A 22,732-nucleotide genomic window follows, 5' to 3' on the forward strand; every position below is an offset into this window, starting at 1 on the left:
TATTTCCCGCTGCATCCTCTTCCTATAGCAACTCCAAAGTGAATTATGCGTATTCTTGTTATTGAACTGGAAGTATTTCACTTGTTAGACGAATGTGTAAACCGCTAAGTGATCTACAATCCCCCCCCCCCCCCCCCCCACCTTCTAGACACACCCCTGCTTGTAAGCAAGGTTATCAGAGTTAACTAAAACTAAACAAAAAAATAAACCTAGACCTGGAAAACAAGTGTCAGCTGGCTAATTAAAAAAATTGACCTTTAAAAAAAAGAAAACTAACTGAAACAATTTTGTGAACTTTAAAAAGAAAGAAAGAAATTTATAAATATATCTAGTATTACAGTAGTACATTGTCTATTATTTTTCTCTGTTGTACTACTACTACTACTATTGTTGTTGTTGTTGTTGTTGTTGTTGTTGTTGTTGTTGTTCTTGTAAATTGTGGAAATTTCTGAGTAGCCTCTGGTACACCTTTGGGGCAAATACGGATCTACCTTATCTAAATAAATAAATAAATAACCATTTACTTTGAGCGTTGTACTACTTCTCGTGGCCACAGTAACCTTACATCGAACGTTAGAGAGCGCATGTCCAGCACATGGTCTAGCAGAAAGCCTTTTCCTCCATATGTGTCCTATTTTTTCTTTCTTGCTAGTTGCTCTTGAACGCCTCACATGTTCGCATCTCGCACCGCCCCATTGGAGGACACGTCAATCGGTCGCGTGCTGACGTGTGAGGGGCGACTGACAGTTTGTCCAGCCAGTAAGGGTGTATGTTGATGTCTGGACCCCGCGGCTGAAGTTGCCTCATTGGCCCGTGTTTGTTAAACTTCCTCCGAGGGAGCCTCGGCCAGAATCGGCACGTACTCCAGCGCGTCGCCCGCCTTTTTCCTTCGTCCCGCTGGAGGTTTTTTAAGGGAATTGTGTCGAGTTAAATCAAGGTGAACGTGGCTCATGCTACAGTAGCACAATGCTTGCTGGTGTGCACGCTCACTGAGCGGGGAGGACGTGTGTTGCGAAGTTTTTATTAGTGGTGAGTGGAAGTTGTTTCTTTGTCCATGCCTTTTGTCTCGGGTTTGTTTTGAAAGCTTCTCTTTGTGTTGTTGTTGTTGTTTTTGAGGGTTTTTTTTTATTATTTTCCTTTCTTGTCCAGGCTGTTAGCAACGTCAATATCACACTTTTGCGTTGTTTTGCTTAAGCGTGCTATACGTGGTCTTGTTGTACTCTTCAAGTGTGAGAACATAAACGGATATTCACCCAGAAGAGCTACACCACTTCACACATCTCTGCATGACACCCCAGCACCTGTTTCAAAGACCTTACTCCCCTGCAGGTTTCTAACAGTTGCAGCATGGCAGGCGACACCGTGGTCTGGAGGAGTCTTAAGTGGGTAAAGCAGGCGGCCCACAGAGCCCCACCAGGCGGCCTAACTGTCACCGGGAACCAGAGGCTGGTAAACTTTCATCACACCACTGGAACGGCAAGGGTGAGCAGTCAGCTGTGATTTGGGTGTTGTGCAGTTGTAGACTAGGATCAAGTTTCACATTGCATGCAGCGCAGATATCTTCTGTTTTTGCTTTTTGGTCACGATGACCTCATCAGCAGCAGTAGATCGAGGCTTCTGGAGGCAGGTAGTACAGAAGCAGAAGTGAGAGGGGATGGTTTGTGAAGCAGGCTGTGAAGGATACACATTTCCTAAAGCCTGATAGGGGTATTTAAAAAAGAAAAAGAAAAAAAAATAGTAGCCTGCCAAGTGTACTGCACTGCTTCTGTTATTTATTCGCTGTTGGGAATAAAGGTTCATAGTTAAAATTAAAGGATTTGTACTTTGGATATTTAATAATTAATCAATAATAGTCTCTTGGGACTAAAATAACAGCCTCTGAACTAAGCAGGTAGAAGCTGGATTTGTATACACCTGGTTTTAGTATTTATAACGCCTTACACCAGGGGTTCTCTTTTGCACCAAGCTGAAGGATCTGAAGGCGACTGCATGAACTTGTACTGTATTTTTGTAACCTGTTAATTGAGACCAAACACTGATGTTGTATCTAATAGCAGTTTACAGTGTATTTATTATAATACACTTTCATTAGTATAACGCCTCTGCATGGGCCAATTTCTGTAAATGCCAGCCCATCTTCGGTTCCACTTTAATAGGAGTTTCATACAGAGCTCTGTGCATCAGGAGGAATACAGCTGTAATGTTTATTTTCTACTTTAACAGAACTAATTTGTTAGCAGGTTTTCCTGTAAGGGTTTTATGTGCTGTAGATACTACAAACCTGCAAACCTCACGGGTGGGAACAGCTCACATTACTCCAAAAGTAATGTTTTACACGTTATGAGTTATTGTTTCTTTTCTTATTTACTTGATGTAATGAGTAACATGTTATCCCACTCTTTATATTGCTTTTTCCACATGCATGTGCCCATTAAACACATCATCAACAACTTATATTGTATTGCATTGCATTGAACACTATTCATGATTAGAGATGCCCCGACTGCAGTTTGTCGGCTGGTCCCAGCATCTCTACTCATGATACAGTACTCTCACAATACCTTTACCTCGATAATAACAATATCATGATACAGCAATCCTGCTGAACTGATAAATGTGTATATTGCAAGGTGGTCACCTACAACACATCACTGCAACATCATATCACCATAGTATAATACCACTTAAAAGGGTAAAAACAGGAACTATGCTTTTATAAACAGCATTGCTGTGCCTGTGTGTGTTATCATTATTATTTAAGAATATTATAATATTTAAATTCACATTTGTTAGCTTTCTTGCCATTTTTCTGCTGCAAGATTCTTCTCTTCTTCCCTGAAGTTTAGTTATCATCTTTGTTTTAATAAAAATATTGATATTTGGCGCCAGCGTTTCGGTAACATATCACAAGAGAAAGCGAAAAAACATTTTGTCCCATCCTTACTTAACAGCTGCATAAATAAATGTTGCTGAATGTCATGTTTTGTTCTTTTAGGAGAACCAGAAAGATGTCTGCGTATACAGAGGCACAACATTTCACAGATACTCCACTATGGCTGCTTGCTTCAGTACAAGCTTAACAGGAAGTGCAAATGGGCATCAGAGGACCTGCAGTGGAAGATGTGATAAAGGTCTTAGGTACTACAAAGACTGGTCAAGTCGGCTGTTCTCTGGACATACGAGGCTCTTTAACCAGGACAACACCACAGTGGGGCGGCTGACATCGGAGGATATCGATAAAGCAAGGAGTAACAAGAAAAGGGACTTTAAGCAGCATACGCAAGTGGTATCTACTCTCTCTCTTTTTTCTGTAAATGAGTGTTTTAATGATAATGATAAATGCAAGTGTGTATTTCACAGCTGCAGTGAAGTGTTTACATTTTATTTCCTTTGATTTCAGCTTAGTGAAAAAGCTCGAGAGAAGAAGGTACCCGTCACACGGATAGGAAGGCTGGTAAACTTTGGAGGTAGGTGATTTCTTTACCATGGTATTTGTCACATTAAAACCTGAATTAAAAAATGTCTGTAAATCTCAAAACAAAGTGTGACTCTCAGTAAGGCATTTGACCCTGAGTTGCTCCACTGGGCAAGTACTGGACAACGCCAGCTTGTGTGGGAATACTGGGCTGCTGCCAGGTGCTGTCAAAGTGTGATCTGCATGAATGTGAAGCAGCAGCAGTGTTGAAAACCTATCACACTCCCCCCAAAATTGTGTTTTAAAATAATCAGTTGCAGCTCTTTAAACTGAGAGAACATCTGCAAAAATCGTTAACCAATTTAATGTTGAGCTCACTTTAATTTTTATATATTAAATGAGAATCTGACCTTTTTAAAAATCATGATCCTGGATGGAGTCTGTAACTAACGACTTTTTGCGATAGAAGTTCTGCAAACTAGTTCTGCAATTTGTGTTTGGCAGTGCTGGCACTTCCTCCAAGTCTAACTCAGCGAGACGTCAAAATGCACTTGAGTAGAAACTCCCTCACAAAGCCTGAACATGCCATTTATACAGACATCTGTTTTTTGTAAGTGGAATAGCCACTGTTGCTTGTATTCCTCATATTGTAAAGTGTTTGGGTATCAAAGTTTAATTTTGGATTTAGTGGAAAGAGTCTGACCTCATGACCTTGGTCAGCAGTTTTCAAGAGGTGGGGCGAGATTGTGGAAAATGCTGACGTGCTCCCTCACAAGACTTAAATTACAGAGTATCAGTAGCAGAAAAAACGTTACTGGAACATGCCTGAGAATCCAGCTAATAGGAAAACGTGCAATCAACCATCAGCTGCCTTCTCGTGGAAGTATCAAATGTTTCTCTCACTAATTCTTGGCCTCCATTTGTCCCTGAGCCTCCCTTGGTGCTGCTTTAAGAAATTATACCCAAGTCTGGTTGCTGATTGTTGTTATCACGTTCTTTTTTTTATGCAGTAGTTATCATATGCAGGTAGGTTGTTTGTAAGGGCAACACTGCTCTTGCAAGCAGTTACCAACACTGGTAATGTTAACTTCATCTTTGCAGCAGTTTATTCAGTGAATTGTTTGGTTTAAAAAAAAAAAATCACTTCCTTTTGCAGGTCTGGCAGTTGGACTTGGCATCGGAGCAATCGCAGAAGTGGTCAAGAAGAGTTTAAAACCCAAAGAACGAGGTGACAGCAGGAGACTTTTGCTTTACGAGTCTGCTGAGATTGATCCTCATGTTTGGGCTTTGCTAATGATGCCAGGAAAGCTATAGCTGCTCCTCTAAACCTGCACAGCTGACCTGTCATTTAACTGAGACTGTTAAGATAAGCAATCGTGAGTAAACTACATACCTGCCGGTTTATCGTCAGAATGTCCAGGTAGTCTAATTTTGGATATTGGAGTTCAATATTTTTTTATGTGGAAGCAGAAAGCTTACGCAAGCACAGAATATCAGTGACTAGTTTAATGTTCGGGGAAATGCAGGACACTATTGTAATGTTTTGTTTGTAAATAAGGGGCTCTGAGATTTTGTACAGAAGAAACAATCAGCTATGTAACATCCCGCTAAAAACGCTGGCATCAAAAAGCCTGATCCTACCAAAAAAAACTTCTGCATTTCACAAAAATATGGAAATAAAAATGGAAAGTCTGTGGATTTAAATTGATGTTAAAAAAATGTGTAATGTTGTGACTAAAAGTTAGAAAGCGATATTGTAGATGCTTCATTGGCTCTAGGTCAGGAGTCGAACTTAAGCAGATTAGTGGTATTGATTATGTTGCTTGCTTTGAGCAGCAGGTCACATTTCCTCTGGATGTAACCTTCCACTGAAGCTTGTGTTCAGTCGATCCACTCATCAGAATCTTGTTCAAGAAAATCATCTTGGAGACATTTTTCACCTCTTATAAATATAGCTGGGCCTCAGTGAGCTGTACACACAAAGCACGATCAAGCAGATTATCTTAAAGCTTTTAGTCTTTCCTCCCCACTCACCTGACCTGAACCCCACTAAACATCTAGGAAGTGGGGACACTTTAAGACAGAGAAAGCAAAATGTGCTGGGATAAAAAGGATTTGCACATTTTGGAATATAAGAAAAATGGTGGGATTTGTTGTGGATTGATGCATTTTTCAAAGACACGTGTTCCGTTGCGAGTTGTCTTGGCACATGTTATAAACAGTTTTTGTGTTTTCTAGGTAACAAAAAGGCCATAATGGATTCGAATGCTTTCCTCTCTGAAGCCAACGCTCAAAGAATTGTCCGGACGCTTTGCAAAGTTCGAGGTGCTGCTCTAAAAATTGGACAGATGCTCAGTATTCAAGGTGAGGTACAGATACACATACACCTGAGTGATGCACCTTAATGGATCTTAGCTGTTTTAATCACTGTAAACACAAGCAGAAGTTAATCTTTAGTGATACCGTATTAACTGATCTCGCGTGATACAAGGACATGAGGATCTGGACAAACTGCTGAGGCATATTATAAGCAGGAAACCCACATGTGTCTGTGTACAAATAAAGGTTCAACTTCCATCACAGACTAAACATGCCTACTGTCTGCTGAGATCACTTCACCAACTTTAAAATGTCATCCCCAAAAATAAACACTGGGCCAGCTGTACACAATACGTGCAATTCCCGTGGAGTTATTGTAGGTGGCAGAGTCTAGCCTGACTGTTGGCTTTAAAAAGCATGTTTACAGCGCAGACGTGTTTTTCAGCTCTGGCCTGTGCAGTCATGTATGATCCCTGCGATAAAATCCTTCAGCCAAGCATTTTTTGAAACATTAATCCTTGGCAAACTTTTAAAAGAAATCACAAGATTGTTCAACAACACTTGTTTTAAAGATGTTTGTAGAAGCTTTATTTTCCCTTATCCAAACTGACATGGTAGCCAGCCATGACACAGTTTCAGCGTTATCATCAGCTAACTTCGTTAACTTTATCTTAATACTGACCTTGAGGGGAAAAAGAAGCTGTTGACAAAACGGTGTCACTTCAAGGTCCGTTTAGTATCTCTTCAGCTTTCAAACGATCCTTATCTGCAAGGAGAGTAGAAGTGAAACCGTTTGTGATTATTAGCGTTATTAGTTTTCACGTTAAAAATACAGAACAACTATTTCCAGTTTTTCAGCAAGAAGATCTGTTGTTTTTCTTCCCATATGACAGTAAACTTATTTACATTTTGAATATATTATTAGATAATAAAATAATTTATAGGGAAACGCTTGTCTCTACTACAGTAAAGCTGCATTAAATGGTTATATTTATATTTTAAATGTATGTATTTTACAGCTTAATTTATGTGAAAGAGATTGATCTTAGTGATGGACCTATAGTGTTAAACCTAACTCGGCTATGGTCTGGACCCTGTTTTGGTTCATTCTCATCTCTCCTTTAAGGCACCATTTAAGCTGTAGTCTAACTTACTTCATGATACCAGCTAGCCAAATTTAAGCTTTGAGGTATTTTTTCATTTAAAAGCAAGGATTTAATTAAGACTATTGGTTTTGCACACTTGAAAACGTACAGTACCAGAAGATTGTTTTTACTACTTCTTCATCATTTACCTGCTCCCATTAGGGGTCACCTCACTCTATCCCTGTCATCCTCCTTTGTGACACCAACTTTCTGCATGTCCCCCTTCACAACATCGATGAATCATCTGTGATCTTCCTCTTTTCCCCCTCCTGGCAGCTCCATCCTTTATCCAGTATATCCACATCCTCTGCACATCTGCAAGTCTCACCCTGAGCATTTTCAATTCATTTTTAATCCTAAATTTCAGCTCTGCCTCCTGTCTTTTCAATAACACCTGGATTATTATTTTTTTTAAACTGTTCTTACCCTATAGGCATCATCATGTGTTTCATTCGCTCTGTACTTTTCGTTTTTGTTTGTCAGATGACGCCTTTATCAACCCTCAGCTGGCTAAAATCTTTGAGCGTGTTCGACAGAGTGCAGACTTCATGCCTACTAAGCAGATGATGGTACAGTATGGAGAACGCTGGCAAACTATACAAATAAAGTTACATTTCTCCAGTTAATTTTTTTCCTTTTTCTCTCTACAGAAAGTCATTTACAATGATCTCGGCCCAAACTGGAGGGACAAACTGGAATACTTCGAGGAGAGGCCATTCGCAGCCGCGTCCATTGGTCAAGTCCATTTAGCAAAAATGAAGGATGGCCGGGAGGTAGCCATGAAGATTCAGGTGAGAGAAGTGTTTGTGCTGAGATAAATGCAGATGTTAAGTGGGTCATAAGTCAGCAAATAGAATAAAATAACTCAATCAAATCTTTCCCTTCAGTACCCTGGAATAGCAAAGAGTATCGAGAGTGACGTGAATAATATCATGACTGCCCTGAGGTTAAGCAACGCACTGCCTGAAGGTATTTTTCTTATCATTTAGGGATAACAGCTGCTATTGTCTGATCTTTGTAAACCTGCAGCTCGACCGCAATGATTTTCAACCCCCCTCCATTTGACCTCTTTTTCCAGGTTTATTTCCTGAGCATCTCATTGAGGTCATGAGTCGAGAGCTGGCGCTGGAATGTGATTATATAAGGGAAGCAAATTGTGCCAGAAAATTTCAGTGAGTTGTTTGCATTTATTCTTACTAAATTGACTAAGCTTGGGTATAGAGCTGGGCGATAGAACGATAACGATATGTATCGCGATATAACTTTTACTCGATAGAGAAATTAAGCTATCGCGATAGACCTCGCCGCTCTTGTCCTCTTAAAAAAAAAAAAAAAAGGTCAGCCAATCCAAATTAGGTAGTGCAGAGCCGAACCAATCACAGCTGCAGCGTCACATCGCGTGACTTGTTACGTACAGCACAAGTGCCAAGCCGCACGTGTGTTTGTTTGGGAAGCAGCCAGCGGGTAATGGAGCCAGCGCGTAATGGAGGAAATGAGTGTGCCGACTAGAAAAATCAACCGAGCGTGACCGAAGAGAAAACAGATGATGGTTCCAATGCCGGAGAGATTGTCGAACAGAAGAGCCAAAGAAGTTCCGTAGTGTGAAGGTATTTCGGCTATTTCAAGTCTGACAAAAAACAGAGTAGCGTGCACTGTAAATTGTGCCGAAAGCAAGTCTGGAAATACAATAAACTGGTGCATGCGTCACACTGTGCGCCACGTTATTGTTTCGGTGAAATGAATTTCTACAATACTGTTAATTCTACTCTCTGCAGTGTTTAAATGCTTACATATACACACAGTTACTGTCCCTCCACACAGACGACTCGGTTCTGCTTCTAGTGATGTGCGGATCGATCCTGAAATATCGATTCCTCCGATACCAATCATTTATGTTCTAGAATCGATTCTCACATTAAAATATCGATATTTTTGTAATTTAGAGTAAATTTGTAGTTTATCATTAACAGGAACACAGTGGAAAGAAACTATAACATTCGGATTGTCTACATTCAAAGGAACTACTTCCTCTTCTGTCTTTCATAGTCATGTGTGAAATACAGCTGTATAAATGTCTCGCAGCCCCTTGGCGTGCGCACTCACAACAATGGCTGAGCGTCATGTGCGGACGTATTTTACCTCCACAAACAGCTGAGACGTGGTTTGCGATACATGTGGCAAAAAAGTGCTCCAAGAGTGAGGTGTTGTGGCCATACTTTCCCAACCTTGAGACCTCAGAATTTGGGAGACATTCAAAAGGGCTGTTGTGGGGGGGGGGATAAATACATTTTACAGGGTTTATTTATCGGACAAAATACGTTAAATGTCACCGTTATTATTGGCTGGCCCGGAAACAGCGGGGGTGTCCAAATTCAGAGGCTGCTTCCACCTGAGGCCTTTGCGGTCTAAAGAAAGCTGGGAGAAATTCGGGAGAATGGTGGCTCCGGGAGATTTTCGGGAGGGGCACTGAAATTCGGGATTCTCCCGGAAAAATCGGGAGGGTTGGCATGTATGGTTGTGGCAACATCACTAACCTTGTCAAACACCTCAGAGTAAATCATATCACAGAATATGACGAGCGTATGTTGAGACGAACTGAAGAGAAGGAGAGGGACAGGTGCTGCTAGGGCGAGACAGACGTCTCTCACGGAGTCCTTTAGTGCTGCAGGCAGGCAACGTGTTCAAATAGCACAACTTCAGGTTTTTTATTTCTATATGATGAACTCTGCATTATTAAGTGATAAGAACAAGTAATCTGATGTCCTGTAATCATTATGATGCTATAATTTGAGATACAATAAATAAAATACGTTTTTGTACAAAGTATCGGTATCGGATCAGTATCGTCGATACCACCCTGAATATTACTTGGTATCGGATCGGAAAGGAAATCAGTGGTATCGCACATCACTATCTGCTTCTATGCCGCAGCTTTGTTTACTTTTTCCCACCGAGGCTTCTAGACTTCTGATTGGCCAACATTTCTGCACGGTTAGGAATCTAGCGCCACCTGCTGCTTTGGCATGTTCATAGCAGCGTTTTCCTTCATTTCTGCCTTTATGTGTGGACGGGATTATTTTTTAAAACGAAAACGGAAAATCTCCGTTTTCAAAAACACCCGTGTACGTGTGGACGTAGCCTCAGTCTCTGACTGGAAGCGCTAATTCGTCATTCGGCTTTTGTCAGACTAAAGTAACTGTTAAAACTGTTTGAAAAGCTAAGCTATACAACAAGGACAGATTGAGAATTTCCTTTTAGTTCTCAGTTTATTTGATATTGACAAAAGTTAGTCAGTTTTGTCTGTTCTTCTGTAAAACAAACTAAGATTTATTTTTAGAATTAATATTTTGTTTCTAAGTGGAATTGACAATTTAGTCTGTTTCGTTTGTTCTATTTTGAAACTTAAACGCTTTAGCGGCTGCCTTTTGTGTAGTTTGCAATATTTGCCTTTATTTATCTGAAAAAGTCTCATGTTCCTTAAGTACATCTACCCTGTTGAACTTATTATGGGAAATAAATATTTAAATAAAAACAAGCTGCTGATTATTTCACATTTTACTTGTGAGCAACGGCACATTTAAATCTTACAAATATAGTTATTTGGCTTATATCGTGATAGATATCGTTATCGCCTGAAATGAAAAAAACATATCGTGATATGAAAAAATCTCATATCGCCCAGCTCTACTTGGGTAATGTTTTATTTGTCTTTGCTAGAAGCGTGCTTTGCACCAGAACTTCCATCTAGCTACAGTTAGCCACAATCGCTACTTCTCACACAATACTGTTCAGATTTCAGTAAAACACAGTGATCACCTACTTGGTCTTCACTAAAACTGCTCAAGGTCACGATCACGTTTGTTGTTTTACGAGCAGTCACCTGTGAATTGTGATGACATGGTGAGACAGATGAGCTGCTGCATCATTGACAGTCTGGCTTGTGGCCTTTATCTGTTATTTTTTAATATTTTTGTATTATTTAGCAGTTTGTGTATAAATGCATTGTTAGGTTTCAGATTTTGAGTTTTAAAAAATATTCCTCATATAGTCTGTGGCTTTTGCGTCAACTTCCCAGAATTCAGTTGTGTTCCCGCCTCCTTAGACATTCAGGTTGTTTCACCATTGGTGCCTCTATTTTTGGTATTTTTGGCTATTTTAGCTACTGTACTGTATTTCTTATCCACAAGAAAATACTTTGTAGTGTTTTGAACCTTCTGATTTTGTTTAACGACATACAAACTTATTTTAACCTTTGGTCTCTGCCAGTTTTTCCTGGAAAGTCCTACCAGGCAACAACTTACAATAATAGCTGCTGCATAATGAATGATATACAGTATACACAAACATTACTGTTCCCATATAGTTCCCATAGTAACACCTTCACAGCTCTTGTTGTGTCACAATGAGTCCTAAAGATATTTTTGATTTGGGTTCATGCCCTTGACATTTTCAGCAGCAGGCGGCTTTGACAAAGGAGCCATTTGGCAACAAACAGCAACTAGTACTGTGCAAAAGCCTTGAGCCCCACCCCTCATTTCTTTCCATTTTGCTCACGAAATGAGTGCAGTATTTATTGAAACACGTTCCAACATAAATGGAAATGCATAAAAATAAAAAAATCTAACAAGCTTGAAATTCCATATTTGTTATGGCCATCATTATTCTTCAATACAGCCTGAACTCTCTTAGGCAAGCTTTCATATTATGTGTGTGTGTCTAGGTGTGCTTTTACTGTACCGACAGTGTGTTTGCCGTCATTATCATGCTGAAAAATGAAGCAACTGCCAATCAGATGTTTTTTCAGACGGTCTTGCATGGTGGCTCACATTCAGATAACTTTATTTATCCCACATTGGGCAATCCAGTTTGACAGTCCGCCATTGCAACAATACGGCAAAAATTAAAATCAACATCCAACAGTACTTTTCTGAATTTCCACTGGCTAAAATGCAGCACTCAATGAGATCTGTCGCCAGCAATTTTCAATCCAGTTCTTGTATAACTGTGTGTACCTCAGCCTGTCCTTAAAAACGGTTTCTTGACAGCCACCCTTCTGTTGGGATCGTTTCAGTTCTCCAGGTTTTCCAAAGAAAAAACTTTGAAAGCCCTTCAGAAAGGTCGGAGAATTATTGCTCAAGACCAGACAAAAACATCTGGCCCCTTGGAAGCAAAATGTAAAGAAATAGGTGGCTCAAGACATTTGCACTGTGCTGTAACAGAGCACCTGAAGGGCCAGATAAGGGTTATCTGCACGCTTCTTCTGACTTTGTTGCTGTGTGTTTGGTAGCGAGCTGCTGGAGGATCACCCCTTCTTCTGTGTGCCTGATGTGATAGACGAGCTAAGCAATAAGCAGGTTCTCACCACAACACTGGTGCCTGGTTTCCCGCTGGACAAGGCCACACATCTCCCTCAGGAACTCAGGAATGAGGTATGCCTTTAAGAGCTTCACTCTGCTCTGAACTCTACACTATTTACAGTATAGTTAACACCTGTGCTCTGCCAAGATGAGGTACATGCCACCTTAAAATAAAATAAAAAACCCTGAGACATGGCAGCATGTAGCAGAGATAACTATTTAAGTATCAGCACCCACTCATGTCACTTCCAGTTGTCTCTCCTTCTGCCAGATTTGTGAGCAGATCCTTATTTTATGCCTGAGGGAGCTTTTTGAGTTCAGATACATGCAAACCGATCCGAACTGGTCCAACTTCTTCTTTGATCCACAAACTCATAAGGTCAGTTTGCCCAAGTTATACCAGCGACACGCGTGGATTTAATCTTTCTCCTTTTCACTGATGCGTGTTTTCTGTTTTTTATGACTTCACGTCAGGTTGCGCTGCTGGATTTTGGAGCTACTCGAGGATTTAACAAGCATTTTACTGATACCTACATTGAGGTGAGAAGTGTTCTCATTGTTGTTGTACACTGTGTTGCCCCCACTGGCTATTATGCTACATGAATTTAAAAACAAAAAGATGCATACACCTGCCTGAGAATTTAGTTTATCTAGTTCTCAAACAGTGATGTGCAAATGTTATGTCATTTCTTTATAAATATTCTTCTAATGTTTCTTGAACATTGGCTGCTCCTTAACCCATTCTAGGTCCAGATAATTCTGGTCACATGAAGTACACTTAGATTATTACTTGTAATTACAACATTTTGTTTTGTATTTGGAAAATAGTGTTCATGAAGACTATCAAGAAACTAAACACACATACAAATATGAAAAAAGGATGTGAAAAACTTAGCACACTGCTTCGATTGACAGAATTAAGCAGGCAAGACTGCTAATGAAATGTGCTTGATTGAATGAACATCGGCAAGTGTGAGCACCTCTATAGAGAACAGAGGTTTTTGGAGTTTTCTGGTCTGGAGCATTTAGGCGTTTCCCTGTAAAGTCACCCAAAAAAACCCAATAGCTACATCTCACACTCTGCAGACCTCAGTTAACATGTTAAAGTCATTTTGACCGATGAGACGAAAGCACAGCTCCATGTTTGGAGAAAACCAAACACAGCATATCAGCACAAACACCTCGTATCAGCTGTGAAACACCGTGGTGGTGTAGGGGTGATGATTTGGTTTGGTTTGCAGCTAAATGCAATAGTACGATGATCCAAAGCACAGCAGCCAGTCTAGAACAAAATGGCTGAAAAAAGAGAAGAATCGAGGTGCAGCAAAAGCCCAATGTCCAGATCTCAAGCTGATTGAAATGCTGTGGTCCCAGAAACTGAATTGAAGCAACACTATAAAGAAGAGTGGGCCAAAGTCCTCCACAATGTTGTGAGAGACTCATAAAGCCGTGCAGAAAACGAGTTCTTCAGGTTAATGCTGCTAAAGGTGGTTCTACAAGCTGTTGAATCGTGGGACAGGACTGCAGTCCTTTTCAAGTTACTCTGTTTTTGTCATTTTGCTGTGAGAATATCTGTTAACCACACAGGTTAAGACAGATGATGTGCTTTATTGTTGTGCAGACAAGAATTTCAATAAGTTTCAGTTGAGAAATATCTTTTCGTCATGTGAAACCGTCTGGTGCGATTTCTCTCACTCAGATTATAAAAGCAGCTGCAGATCAGGACAGAGAAGGCGTCCTACTGAAATCCAGAGAAATGAAGTTCCTCACAGGATACGAGTCAAAGGTGAGAAACGGACATTGTAAATTTTACTAATGAACCGCACCACACTGTGATTCAGTTCAACAGTAGCTGTGAGTTTATGTTTATGATTTGTCTGTTGTTGTATTTTTGAATGTAGCGTGAAAGACATGAAAGGTTCATGCAGTCAAACAGCAATTTTACTGTGTTCAAAGTAAGATTGAGAGGAGCTTCTGAAATGCACCATATTTTTATTGAAAATGTTTTGAAATATTCAGTCACTCAAAGTATTTACTAGGTGTTCTTTAGCGACCTCTAGTGGCACCCAACAGGAACTACAACAGCACTCATATTTTGTGAACAGTCTCGCTATCTTGGTTTTTATTATACAGGAACTGTTATGAGATGATAGTAAAAATGACTTAGAGTATATACTGTGGACAATTTTTTTTTTTTTTTGTTCTCTTTATTATATGGTGCCTGAAGATCACATTGCTCTCTCGTCTTACTACAGTTCTTGTGTGGGTTTAGTGTGTTCCAGTGTTGTTCAGTCTGTCTCTTCACATAACTCCACAGTTATTCCCTGAGGCTGAGAGCAGGCCTGTGTGTCTTTAATCACATTTGCAGCTCTTGTGGTAGAGGAAATATTTATTGAGTCTGGCTGCATGTCCTCCTGCAAAATAAATATGGGACCAACGATGAATGAAGTGTTAGCTTTAGAAGTGCTGATGGAGGGGATTATTTCAGCTTGTTTCCAGTCTCTGTTGCAAGATGCTGGGTGCAGCGTCCTATTCAACACAAATAAAATTAATATTGATCTCTTCGTCTAAAAGCAGAGGAGCAGGTTTCTGTACATGCTGAACTTTTACTTGAAAGCCTCTTGATCATTTTTCTTGTCTTCTGCATTAAGGCGATGGAGAACGCCCACGTGGATGCGGTGATGATCCTCGGAGAGGCCTTCAACTCAGAAAAGCCCTTTGACTTTGGAATGCAGAGCACAACTGAGCGCATCCACAACCTCATCCCAGTGATGCTGAAAGAGCGTCTCACGCCACCGCCAGAGGAAACCTACTCCCTCCACAGAAAAATGGGCGGCTCCTTTCTCATTTGCTCGAAACTCAAAGCTAAAATCGCATGCAAGGACATGTTCCAGGAGGCCCACAGAAACTACTGGAAAGATGGAGACCCCAAGTCCGCACATTGAAGACTGCTTTTCCAGAAAGTGTGTTGAAACCAGGAATTTTTGTCATGCTGAACAATTCTTATCTGCAAATTTTTGGGCTCATCACGCCAGAAAGTGTTTTGTTACGTGATATACTAATAACTACCTAGATTTGTTGGGTTTTTTTTTACTGTTTGTTAAACTAAACTGTTACAGTACATCCCAAAAAAAAAAAAAGAAAAACCTTAAAAAATGCATATCGGAATAATCTCTACCTATTAGGAATTTCATATCTATGTTTAACATTTCATTGCTTGCTTTGACCTGGTTTCAATCCAGACTAACTCTTACTATACCGTCCTTAATAATGTGCTAAGACTCTTTTGTATGTATTGTTTGAAAAACTTTGTACCTCATAATTATGTGCCTGTATGATCTGAGGGAGCGTCCTTCATTTGACCTGGATTGTCAGTTGAAATAAATTGAAACTGATGCTGCAAAAAACAAACCAAATCTGTTCTAGCGAGCACTGGAGAGCTATTGAGTGAAGCAAGGTGCAGACAGAAGTAAAGAAAAGGGTGGGGAAAAAAAGAAGGTTCATATGAAAAAATATTTTAATTCACGAGAAAAAAATTCAAGTTTAGAATTTTATAACTGCAAAATGTCTTAGTGACAGACGTGTGTGTGATGAAAGGCGATTCAAACGTCACACAGCGGTGGTGTTGATACTGCAAATGTTACAAATCTGAAAGGGTGTTACTTCAAAAGCCAATTATTGTGCCAAGTGAATCCATTATGGTCTTATAGCTGAGGCAGGTGAGCAGTTTTTTAGTTGGCATAGAGAGTACACCATGTCTGTTCCGTTAATGTATCAGTGACCTTTAGTGTTGTGGGGAATATGGCCACTTTAGTTGGATCACTTGTGAGTGTTGTTGGCCAGGTGATGGCAATAACACTGCGGGGTGCTGAGCCACCCTTGATGTGATCGTTGTGTGGCTATAGCTCTCCATTTTGTGGTTGTTCACTAGTATGCTTGCTTTACTGAATTTTGTATATTACAGTAACTTTTTGTGGTATGAGGCCACTTGTAAGTGACCGTTTGTGTGGTGGAGACCACAGATCACTTGTGAATGTGATTATTCGTGGCTGCTCTCATTTTGTGTTGTAGTAGGTTGAATAATCCTTTTGGGTTTGACTGCTGTACTCATGTTGGTCACATGTTACTCTGTGCATTCAGTGTGGCAACTTTAAATCCTCATGCAGGGGCATCCATGCTTAAAGATACCAACTAAAGAAATGCGAGTATTTAGTTTTGTGTCAGGAGAGCAGGTGATAAAGTGCTCAAGTTTTGGCTTTGGCTTAATAAATTTAGGGGTTCTAGAGGAACCCTTTTGAGGGAGGTGGTGTTACGCTCCTCTGCAGCCCCTAATCTCAGTGTGTTCAGCTGTTGCTAATTGGCCACACCAATAAGGTGTAAATAAAAGCATACCTGAGGCAGGCTTTTCAGGAAGCTCACCAGTCTTTGCCTTTGTGGCACCAGCCATTTGAGCCAACCTGCGATGCTATTTTAAGCTAAAACCTCTTCTCACTTACACTCTGATATTCGCCTCCTTTTTTATGTTGCGGCCTCGAGCCGGGTCGTAACACCTCTTAAGTTTTCCAAAAAAAACCCCGTCTTGATGATCCCCAAGACCTTAGGGAAAATATTCTGTGGAGTCATGAGACAGTTTGTGGATAGTTGGATTTCTGTTATTTTTGGTAGTGAAATCATAAAGCTAACATAGTATTCCATAAAATGAACATCAAATTAAATTAATTCGATTTATGCTGTGTTATCAGTGTTTGCAATGATAGCATGGCTGTGGTGTCATATCAATGTATGCTCTCGGTGTTTGCTGATATCAAACTGTGGTATGAGGACCACTGTTTGTAATCTTTGTAGTGATACTCAGAAGGTCTGGCTTATAAAGTCCTTATTTGTTTTATTTAGACCTGGTTTAATTCTGGCCGTTGCAAGGCCTGGGTCATGTGGCAGCCAACAACTTCTCCAGAGAGGCTGTCCTGGTGAGGGAGAAGTTCATGGCCCACTTCTCGGTGGAGGGAGCAGTGTCTTGACAACCAAAAGAATAGCCTATTTGAAGTCCCAGTGACTTCCCCACAACGGCTCTTTTAAGAGCCACCCACAAATCTCTAAATAGCGTTCCTGCCTTTTTAAAATTTTCTTAATAAACGGAGCTTGTCTCCAAAATAAACTAACCTCTCTTTATTCTCTTAAATAATTAGTCTTCACTATGTTCCTATATAGTAGTATATTTTTTATTGGCCAATATTAAAGTTATAATATTTATCATTATTAGTTATTAGCAGTGGACTTGAACTCTGTGTCAAATACTGAGCTTCAGTAAAGATTCAAGTTGCAGTTATTTGTATTACCTATCACCTTATATCTTCACTCAAAAACAAGTATCTGCTGCTCTATTCCCATGTTGTTGCAGTATGTAGTGATGGGCAGATGAAGCTTCATGAAGCACTGAAGCTTTTCATCCAGTTGGTTCACCCCAGCGCAAAGCGTCTTGAAGCTTCATTTGCTCTAGTAGGACACCTACTGGACGTAAAAATATTAGTTGGCATGAATTTGAAGAGTGTGGCATTTTGCACACAGCCTGTAAATGTCAACAACAAAAGGAGTGTGTAAAACATGTATATTGTAGTGATGGCATTATACTGTGCATATTTATAAGCTTTACAAGCTGCATGTCTTCGGACAGTGTGAGGAAGCTGGAGTACCCGGAGGGAACCCACGCAAACACGGGGAGAACATGCAAACTCCACACAGAAAGACCCCAATGGTGGAATTGAACTCAGGACCTTCTTGCTGTGCGGCAACAGTGCTAACCACCGTGCCGCCTCAGTCCCAAATATGAAGCTGTTAAATGGGAGCACCCAGTGCCTTTACTTTTGCAGTCACAGTTCAGTCAACTTTAAACCTCTACACTGCTGCCCGAAATCCTGCAGCTCTCCACTTGAATTGTGATGCTGGAAAAACCAAACTTGGAGCACAGGACCCTTGTTGCCTTCCTGAGGATGATCTGCGAATCAGCATCTTCCTCTGGAAAAAACAAACAAACAAATAAATACAGACAATGACATGATTTAATCATCAGTGCTCTTCTTCTACAACTTTGGCTCAACTCTTCCTCTTCATTTTATTGTGGATGCTAGAATTTTGCTTGTACTCAGAAGTTCATGGAAGTAAATAAAACTTCAGCCCAAAATGACAATATTTTACCTGTTTATCGTGTATGCTGAACTTGTGGGTTTTTTGTGTTCTATATAAATCAGATTATATTCATAGAGAGTTGGGGAATGGCTGCCGTGATTTCAACATCAGGGAAACCAAACAACCTCTGGTGAAGTGGATTGCGCAACGCAGAAGAGCTAACTCGCCAGGCCAGGACTCTGCAGACTCTTTACACCTACAGGCCAGTGGACACTCTTTGATGATGAGGATGTACACATCTTGGACGGGGAGGAACGCTGGTTGCAGCGCAGAGTCAAGGAGGCCACTTACGTGAAAAGGGAAAGACCATCTCTGAATCAAGGAGGGGGCCTAAGGGGCCATCTTTCGCCATCTTACAATGCTGTGATTGCAGCCATTCCCCAACTCTCTATGAATGGTACTCATGGCCATGGATCAGTGGTTGTTGATCAATGGTCATGAGAATTTGCATATTAATGATCAATGAACTGACCTCACAGCCCATTGTTCATTCAGTGGTGCTAGTTTCAGTCATTGGGCAAATGTACTGTTTATAAGATTGGGGAAACCTGCAGTCAGCTGAGACTGAAGAAGTCACTTGGATGAGCGACGAAACGTTTCTCCCACTGAAAACGCTACATCCAGATGAACACAATCAACCTTTTGGGGGTTGTTTTGAGGTGTTTGTGTCCATATTCTTCATTACTTCCTGTGTTGTGGTTTGTTCAGATGCAACTTTGCAAACCTGTGCCGCCATGTTATGTTTGCAGAGAAGTCATACTTAGTCTTTTTTTTAAACGTGCTACCAATGGACTTGAATATTTCACATGTTAACTAAGGCCTGTAGAATTTGAGAGTTAGATCTTGGGGGTTCTTTAGTTTTTGTTTTTTTTTTAGTTTTCTGGGACCTTCCCTCCTAGAAAGAACTAGAATGCTCCAGAAAATTGCCAAAAACCTTTACTTCTATAGAGTTCATCAATGAATTAATCATTTGCTGATGATCATTTAATCACGTGCATCTGATTAGCAGCACCTGGCTGCTTCTTACCCTCCTAATTCTTGTGGAAGCAATAAGAACTTTCTTTTTCAGTTGACTGGCACCTTACATTACTGCTGTAATAGATCAATATTTGCCAAAGGGTTTTCCATCCTATTTACTTAGAATACAAACACTCTGATCAAACAATAAACAAATGTTTACAGGACCAGGATAAAAGGCGCAGGATGGGCGTGTGGTGTTTCATTTCTAATTAAACCTCCATAGTTTTAGCAGGGGCACCACCAAGGGAGGGGCAAGGGGGCAGTGGGCACTCCCAAAAATCTGCAGACAGATTTGCAATAGACTATTATGGATTTCCAAGTCTTATTTGATTTTTATATGTATCTATTTTCAGTGATATCAACTTCAAAAGCAGAAAATAACTAAAAAAAATTTCTGTTTTTTGCCATATTTTTCAAGTAACTTATATTTGGCAACAGCATAATAAAACTGGAAATTCTGTTTTTTACTGGGCTTTAGCGCAGGTTCTGCTTCCTCTCCACATAACAGTACCGTCTTCGCCTCTTACCTGTGGCAAGGTGCACGGAAAGCAGAGAATGAGTCGTGTTGAGGCTCCACATGTGTAAACTGTGAATGGCGGTGACTCCTCCTACAGACAGCAGCAGCTCTCTCACGGCGCCGAAACTCACGTCCCGAGGAGCGCCTTCAGAAAATACACACGTTAAACTGTCGCTAAAATCTGAACGTCACCACAGGCGGAGGGAAGTGTGTTTACCTTCCAGCAGTATCCTGAAAACATCCTTTGTGACAGGAAGCGTTGTCCCAATAACGAGAAGAGAGAACAGGAAGGTGCAAATTGGATCTGCTACTTTATATTCAGGCTGTGAAGAAGACAGAAATATGATCAGAAACAATTGATGGAGTGATATTGAGTACTTGGAGAGTACAGCGCTGTATCAAGCCCATCCTGATTATTTTTGTTATTTAACTGTTATTTTTAATCTTACACTGACCCAGAAGTGGATGATGGTGGCAGCCAGCATGACACCGACACTCTGCACCAGATCTCCCACCACATGAACGAAAGCTGCCTTCACACTTGCATTACCGTGGCCGTTCCTCTGCCCATGCTTGTCCCTCTGGGTCAGGTTGGTGGCAAACCCATGGCTGTGGCCATGTGAGTTGCCAGGCTGATGCAAGATCAGGATCATCCTGGGTAAAACAAAGCATAGACGTCATCACTCATCGCTGCTGACTGCCCCCCTAAACCAAGCAGAAATAATCCATAAAGTAAGCTCGGCACACTTACAGGACATTGACCCCCACAGCACAGCCTGATGTTATGAGCATGATCTCACTGTCAATCTCGTATTCCCCGTCGGAGATCCTCTGCACGGCTGATAAGACGAGCACTACTGTCACGGCCCAGATCGACACGACTGATAGAAACATGGCCAGAATCTCTGCGTGAAACAGTAACAGAGTCAGAAATGGCCCCGAAAATATGAAGGATATGAGTACGTGCAACTCATATGGACTAATGTGCACATAAATTCAATGGGCAGTTTGCTAGTATCGGGTTGGACGCCCTTTTGCTTTCAGAACTGCCTGAATTCTTCATGGTACAAATTTAACAATGAGCTGAAAGCTTTTGGTCCATATTCACATGATTATGGCACACAGTCCACATGCTGTCATGTTCGAGAAACCAGCTTGACATGATGTGAGCTTTGTTTGTTCTCCTGCAGGATGCTGCCATCAAAAGTGACATTTAAATGATGCTCAGTTAAGGGATCCAAAGTGTGCCAAGAAAATATCCCACCATAACATCAGCACCTCCACCAGCCTAAACTGTCGATACAAGGCAGGACAGATTCATTCTTTTGACTTGTTTATTCCAAATTCTGACCCTTCTATGTTGTACTGCTACTTCGGTTAATGAATCTTAACCTGTGTACCTAACAAAGTGGCTGGTGAGTGTATTCTTGAGAGCTACTCGTGAGAACCTTGTTCCTACCAGCTCGATACCATCCAAAAGTCATGGTTCCTGTCTGAGGCCTTGATGCGATCCACAGAGAGAAGATGCTGATTACAATGCTGACAAAATCAGTCAGAAGGTGAGCTGCGTCCGTCATGATGGCCAGACTGCCGGCGGCGTATCCACCTGCAGAGGAAACCGTATGTGTGTTTGGGCAGAGGAAGCCTGAGTGTGTCACTTTAAGATCAAGTTTGTATGGAGCGATTCAAACTCAGCAAGCTTTACATATTTATGCATGACACAGTAAAAAACGAATATAGGTAAACTTCATTTTTTTTTGGCAGAATCAGAGTTGCTGGCATGGAAATTTGTGATGAGTCTTTTGTCTCACCAATGGCCTCTCCTGTCATGAACACAAGGCTGACGGCACATGCAGTGAAAAGCTTCTTTCTGGCCAAACATCTCGAGTCCCTTTCAGTCACCGACCTCCAATTGGCCTCTTGGCAGAGCCATTCGTGCTGCCACAGCCCCTCCACACTGAGGGTGTCTTCACTGAATTCTGAGTCTGAGCACTTTTTCTCTGGACCGCTCACCCTGACACAAGACGGAAGATCTACACTTAGGCTGGCTCAATGTGGAAGTCAACAGTTTTAAAGCCATCTGTGTTGAACTTTGGTGTTTCAGGAGGTCAAATGAAAAATGAAGACGTACCACACAAGAGGCTCCGAATGAGTCTCAATCAAATGTTGCTTCTCTGGATCTGTTGATGACTCCATATCCTCATGTTATTGACAGCTGAGACACTCCCGTATTTAAGGTTGACCTGGAGCTAGAGGGAAGCCTGGCAACTTACCACCTGCTCTAACCTACGCTATCTCTCAGGGGTGGAGCACTGCAGGAGCCAATGGCAGGTTACTGCGCCAACTCCAGTGAAATTATAAGACAACCGCATGACATTTTCTGAATTATTCAACTTTATTTCATGAAATGCTTTAGAAGAAACTCAAATTTACACCAACAGTTGGAAATCTGTCAAAGTGGACAGAACAAACTCAGCATGGAAATGTTTAGATAATGACATAAAATACACTTCTGTAAAATTATTCAAAAACTGCATTCAGGCACTTTTGCGTCAAGTATAATCATTGGCATACAAAAGTATACAAGCAGGCTTTTAAATACACCGCAGTCAAGGATCGTCAGAAAATCAGCATCCAAATTATTATTATTATTATTATTATTATAGCCAGATTTGTATAAAATGAAATCAAAATGAAGCACAACCTCAACATTTTTACCCCGAGAGAAGATAGAAAAATATCATTTAAACAAAAGAATCTTTACCTTAATACTCAA

The 22,732-nt window shown here is 40.8% G+C and overlaps 2 protein-coding genes across 2 annotated transcripts; one reads left to right on the forward strand and one right to left on the reverse strand.

The window, feature by feature from the left end:
* Window positions 1-733: 733 nt before the first annotated feature.
* Window positions 734-15,647, forward strand: coq8ab (coenzyme Q8A, genome duplicate b). Its single transcript, XM_026152360.2, has 15 exons — window positions 734-1,029; window positions 1,330-1,482; window positions 2,996-3,286; window positions 3,401-3,467; window positions 4,572-4,643; window positions 5,654-5,779; window positions 7,363-7,448; window positions 7,530-7,670; window positions 7,767-7,848; window positions 7,958-8,051; window positions 12,167-12,308; window positions 12,508-12,615; window positions 12,711-12,776; window positions 13,936-14,022; window positions 14,888-15,647. Exons 2-15 carry the CDS (start codon window positions 1,348-1,350, stop codon window positions 15,179-15,181), a joined length of 1,791 nt encoding a protein of 596 aa, XP_026008145.1. The 5' UTR covers window positions 734-1,029; window positions 1,330-1,347; the 3' UTR covers window positions 15,182-15,647.
* A 2,180-nt stretch (window positions 15,648-17,827) lies between these two features.
* On the reverse strand, window positions 17,828-22,246 carry LOC113012312 (proton-coupled zinc antiporter SLC30A2-like). The gene is made up of 8 exons (XM_026152419.2): window positions 22,088-22,246; window positions 21,768-21,970; window positions 21,416-21,562; window positions 20,708-20,861; window positions 20,412-20,610; window positions 20,174-20,279; window positions 19,967-20,101; window positions 17,828-18,248 (listed from the first exon to the last, which is right to left on the reverse strand). The coding sequence occupies exons 1-8, from the start codon at window positions 22,150-22,152 to the stop codon at window positions 18,121-18,123; spliced, it is 1,137 nt and encodes a 378-aa protein (XP_026008204.2). The 5' UTR covers window positions 22,153-22,246; the 3' UTR covers window positions 17,828-18,120.
* Between the last annotated feature and the right edge of the window lie 486 nt (window positions 22,247-22,732).

The sequence above is a fragment of the Astatotilapia calliptera genome, chromosome 19 (assembly GCF_964374335.1).
Source record: "Astatotilapia calliptera chromosome 19, fAstCal68.1, whole genome shotgun sequence".
NCBI lineage: Eukaryota > Metazoa > Chordata > Actinopteri > Cichliformes > Cichlidae > Astatotilapia > Astatotilapia calliptera.

Excerpts from the sequence above, each read along its gene's own strand:
- coq8ab (XM_026152360.2), top strand. The coding sequence starts at position 1,348 with ATGGCAGGCGACACCGTGGTCTGGAGGAGTCTTAAGTGGGTAAAGCAG. Across the intron at positions 3,468-4,571 it reads AAGGCTGGTAAACTTTGGAG|GTCTGGCAGTTGGACTTGGC; the intron begins GTAGGTGATTTC and ends TTCCTTTTGCAG. Across the intron at positions 14,023-14,887 it reads TCACAGGATACGAGTCAAAG|GCGATGGAGAACGCCCACGT; the intron begins GTGAGAAACGGA and ends TTCTGCATTAAG.
- LOC113012312 (XM_026152419.2), bottom strand. The coding sequence starts at position 22,152 with ATGGAGTCATCAACAGATCCAGAGAAGCAACATTTGATTGAGACTCAT. Across the intron at positions 20,102-20,173 it reads TTTCAGGATACTGCTGGAAG|GCGCTCCTCGGGACGTGAGT; the intron begins GTAAACACACTT and ends TATTTTCTGAAG. Across the intron at positions 18,249-19,966 it reads TTCCGTGCACCTTGCCACAG|AGGAAGATGCTGATTCGCAG; the intron begins GTAAGAGGCGAA and ends TGTTTTTTCCAG.